This window comes from Morone saxatilis, unplaced genomic scaffold, assembly GCF_004916995.1.
Source record: "Morone saxatilis isolate NCDOM2014 unplaced genomic scaffold, NCSU_SB_2.0 Contig21, whole genome shotgun sequence".
NCBI lineage: Eukaryota > Metazoa > Chordata > Actinopteri > Moronidae > Morone > Morone saxatilis.
Genome location: NW_023339774.1, coordinates 6,857,958 through 6,862,369, shown reverse-complemented (window position 1 = coordinate 6,862,369; position 4,412 = coordinate 6,857,958). Strand labels below are relative to the sequence as shown.

At 37.0% G+C, this 4,412-nt stretch overlaps 1 protein-coding gene across 4 annotated transcripts in view; it reads right to left on the bottom strand.

Annotated features, from left to right (window-relative positions):
- Window positions 1-1,725: 1,725 nt before the first annotated feature.
- Window positions 1,726-4,412, bottom strand: part of rassf6 (Ras association domain family member 6) — an 8,365-nt gene continuing 5,678 nt past the window's right edge. For all 4 annotated transcript variants that reach the window (XM_035667448.1, XM_035667449.1, XM_035667450.1 and 1 more), the window contains exons 8-11: window positions 3,764-3,815; window positions 3,526-3,644; window positions 2,195-2,292; window positions 1,726-2,059 (exon numbers count right to left, since the gene is read on the bottom strand). In XM_035667448.1, the coding sequence (XP_035523341.1) occupies window positions 1,984-2,059; window positions 2,195-2,292; window positions 3,526-3,644; window positions 3,764-3,815 (345 nt within the window). In that variant the 3' untranslated portion in view covers window positions 1,726-1,983. The remainder of the gene's footprint in view (window positions 2,060-2,194; window positions 2,293-3,525; window positions 3,645-3,763; window positions 3,816-4,412) is intronic.

The window sequence follows — 4,412 nt, the reverse complement described above, 5'->3', positions numbered from 1 at the left end:
ACTACGGACATGCTGTATATGATAGGACCGGATTTCTCTGCTGTCCAGAGAGAGTGATAATGCATTGTACTTATACGAGAAACCAATGCTCTTATTTACTTAGTCATCTTGATTGCATGTTGAGAAAGAAAGAACACGTAGAGATTCCAGTCATGTGAATAGCACAGCAACGCCGAAGCAAACGTTTTCGTGTATGGGGCACCGGAAAGGACAGAGTAAAAGGTTCTAGAAAAGTAGAATAAGATCAAATAAAAAAAGACTAAAATAGACCAACACAGAAGTAATTACATTGTAAACCATAACCACATAGAAGCAGTCTTACAACCAAGTTAATTAGTCTGCACAGAATCGAGTATTAATAGAACCATATCTCTCCATCAAGAGCCCACTGACAAAAAAGTCAGTAAGAGAGACAGACGGCAGAAGTACTTAATTTACAGCACCAAAAAGAATGGACAAGAGGCGATATGTCTATTAAAAGAATTCAAAGTCCAACCACGAGACTGAATCCACGCTAAAGGACGCAAATGTCCTGTGAATCTCTGCCACTACTAGCAAAGTCGCAAAGTGTGCCAATGCCTACCCTCTCACTCATGATCCCATTTCCTAAAAGGAATACCACTGGGACTCCCCTTTGGCGACATCATATGGAAAACTGCTCTCCTTCAATAAAACAACTAGTTGCATTTATTCTCAATTTTGGTCAGCTTGTCATGAGTAAAAATTTACAACTCAGTTTTTTTTGCTGGGTAATATGAGGCTGTCTGGTGGCCCTGGCAAGGCGTTATAAAGCCTTTTGCACTGAAAGCCCAGCATTGGCTCACCTCTACACTACATTATAAACTGCTATGAACAGTGTTTCCACAGTAGGCTCCTGCACCCACACAGCACACACACACACCAGGCACACACACAACGCCCACACACCCACCACCACCACAAACACACATATCTTCTTTAACATTCAGTTTACCACCTTTATCGTCCTAAGGTAGCTTTAGATTGGAAAAACTCACCATTCTTATTATATCACGAGAGACCTAATAACCGCCAATGAGGGGTGAGCAAGATCGGCTGTGGCGAAGGTGACGACACAGCCACCGGGGACGCTGCTGGACAGGAGAAGGACAAGGGCAGGGATTGGAAAGGTCCATAAAAATGGAGGAGTTGGGAAACATAGATGTTGCAGGCCCTGCAGGGAGCGGAAATGAAGAGGAATTTTTTCTTGCATGACAAAATCAAACAGCGTTTCCAGATGGCAAGGAGACTTCATTAAAGTTCAGGGCTTATTTCCATTATGATCCTTTAGTAAAGATGTGCGAGTCCAGAGTACTGGTAACCAATGCAATAAATACCCTAGAGATCAAAACAGCAAACATGAATGATAAAAAATGAAAAGGTTACACTTTTGAATTTCCTGTAAACCATATTCTTTCTATTCAAAATTGTACCAAATATGTCATTTCATTCTTTCTTTGATTATTTATATATTTATTTATTTTTGTGCAAAAGGGAAACTTATTCCGATTCGTAGTACCAGAGAACTAAAAGGATAATATCCATGTTGTTAGTCTATTAAGTCATTTACATTAAAATCGTATTAATCAATTTGTTAATTTTTGTATGTGTATAGATTCATTAATTGATTAACTAATGGACCTGAGGACCTGTACTTGTATAGCTCATCACTAATCACACAACACATGAGAGTTCATAATGGTCCCACAACATTTATTTATTTATGAACACACAACACTGATTTACAGTTATTTACAGCAGCTTACACATTTATTTTGTACTTATTTTACAGTTTAAAGAAATTAAGCAAAATCAGTATTTCCCACACAAACTTTTGCAACTTTAACCTTGTTTATAAAGTTAAAGACCTTGTAAAAAAAATTTCATCCACAGTTACTCGTACATCCTTACGGTGGTACTGCAATGAATGACTGGTCCTGTGTTAGTGACTCAGATCAGCAGTCATCAAACGCTGGTCTCAATGTGATGTGACGTCTTACAGTTCAGCATATGGGATAGGAGTCTGTGCTGCTGGTGGTACCTGACACACACACACACACACACAACGTACACATATACAGATACTATGAATAAGTAGCAAATAAGCAAATAAATAAAAGCTAATTGAAACACTTATTAACACACACAAACATAAAAAAAAATCACTTATACTGACTTGCCAATGACCCTCTGTATCTCTCTGTTCTCCTCCTCTCTGAGTTTCAGTAGAACCTGCTCCAGGATAGGAAGCTCCAAGTTCAGATACTGGGCTACCTGAGAGGTGAAGAAAAGAAGGAACAGGAGAGGAGAGGAGAGGAGAGGAGAGGAGAGGAGAGGAGAGAGGAGCAACAGAATAAAGTCATTGAATCTAGGTAACGTATTAAGATTGGGAAAAGAACCTTAGCAAACAAGAAACAGAAGAAACTTGACTAAAATTGTAAACAGGACACTAGCATCTATGCTTTCACACTGAATTGTGACTTATGGACTGCAAATCTGCCAATTATATATAATAAACATATAATTATATTTATCCAGAGCCATAAGGACATTTGTATTTGCATGATAAAAAAAATGTAAATAGTTTTTTTATTTATTTATTTCCAGCTGAAATAAGAAGCACAATCCTGATGTAAGCAAAACAAACAATCAAGTTGATATAGCTACACAGGGATTGATATATTCACTGACTCTAAACAACTATTAAAATATATATGTATTTTTTATCTACTTAGGTTGTGTTAACATCACGGTTAAATAGAAAAACATTTGTGCATGTGTAAGTCTCTTCACTGACGCTGAGATTGTAGCCCACAAGTCATTGTGTAAATATTTGGTACATACAGGGTAAAGAAATACTGACAGGGTAGCTATAGGTAGGCTATACATGAAGAAGTGCAGGAAACAAGGGGCTAACAAATTTACATTCATGAAGACCTAGAACTAAAATACCCATACTAAATAATTACAAACAGGGCACCAGCAGGCGTATCCTATATGTCCTCTCAGCACAGCTATGTCATAGAAAGGACTTCACCTACATGTGGCTCTTACTCACACAAAAAACACAAAAATAAACTTTAACATGCCCTGTAACTACACTGCAATTACAGTGAAAAGGGGGGAAACAATGGAACATTATTTAACAGCCCAGTATTCAAGAGCATAAACATAAGCTATAAAACTAAAGCTATAAAGGCACACCCTTCTTCCCAGGCTATGAGGCTTATATTCTGTCGTTCCCCAGCAACAACAATAGTGTAAAAAAGAATCATTAGAAACAAACTATAATAATAAATACTCCATTATAAAAGTTTACACTGCAATTTTCCAAAGCACTGTTTTGAGAATATATCTTAAATCTAAAATAAATGATGATAAAAATTACTCCATTTCAATAGCAAGACTGCTATCCTGTTATTCCTGCCATTGTTACTGAGAAATATTACTATTGTACCCTGTCATTATTGAGCAGATACCCTCTGGAGGCGGAGCTACAACACTCACATCATTACTGACTTCCTCTTCGTCCATATCCATCAAAAAGATCCTCATGATGTCGTCAGAGGGTCCCTGTAGTATGCGCTCCCATAGGGGTTGGTCTCTGTTGTTGAGCTTTCTCTTTTCTGAACAACACACACACACATACACACACACACACACACACAACGTCAGTGAAGAATTACATTGTCTAATAACTGTCTGATAACTTCAATGTGTAACTAGTATAACAGACAAAGCATACCTCCACTCTGGTGAATACAGTAAAGAGCAAACTCCTGGGGATCGTTCTCTATCTGTAGGAACACACAGGATTAATAATAAGATTAACTGGTGAGACCATGCATTATTTTCTCCATAATAGATTTTTTCCCCCAAATTATATATATTTCTTGTACATAGCTGTGTAGTCTACAATAGATTGAATAAACAATTGGATGACCTCCAGTGGTGGAAAAAGTATTTACATCCTTTACATAAGTAAAAATACTAATACACTGCGAAAGCTCTACACTAGAAGTAAAAAGCCTTTAAAGGTTTGTTAGCATTTTCAGCAAAATGTACTCAAAGTATCACATGTAAAAGTACTCATTCTGTAGTAGTGGAGTAGAAGTATGAAGTTGCATAAAATGGAAATACTCGAATTAACTACAAGTAACTAAAATCTGTACTCCAGTGCAGTACTTGAGTAAATGTACTTAGTTACGTTCCACCACTGCTGACCTCTAATTTAAGTTGAACTGAATAACCCTGTGAGAACTTGTTGTGGAAAAATGTTCAGCTCTCAATACCTTCAGTCAATAAATAGTCAATTATATAAAAAATATTGTTTTGCTGATTGATGTTCTTGTATGTACAGTGTCTTTGAGTATTTAGAAAAGCGCTTTTCAATA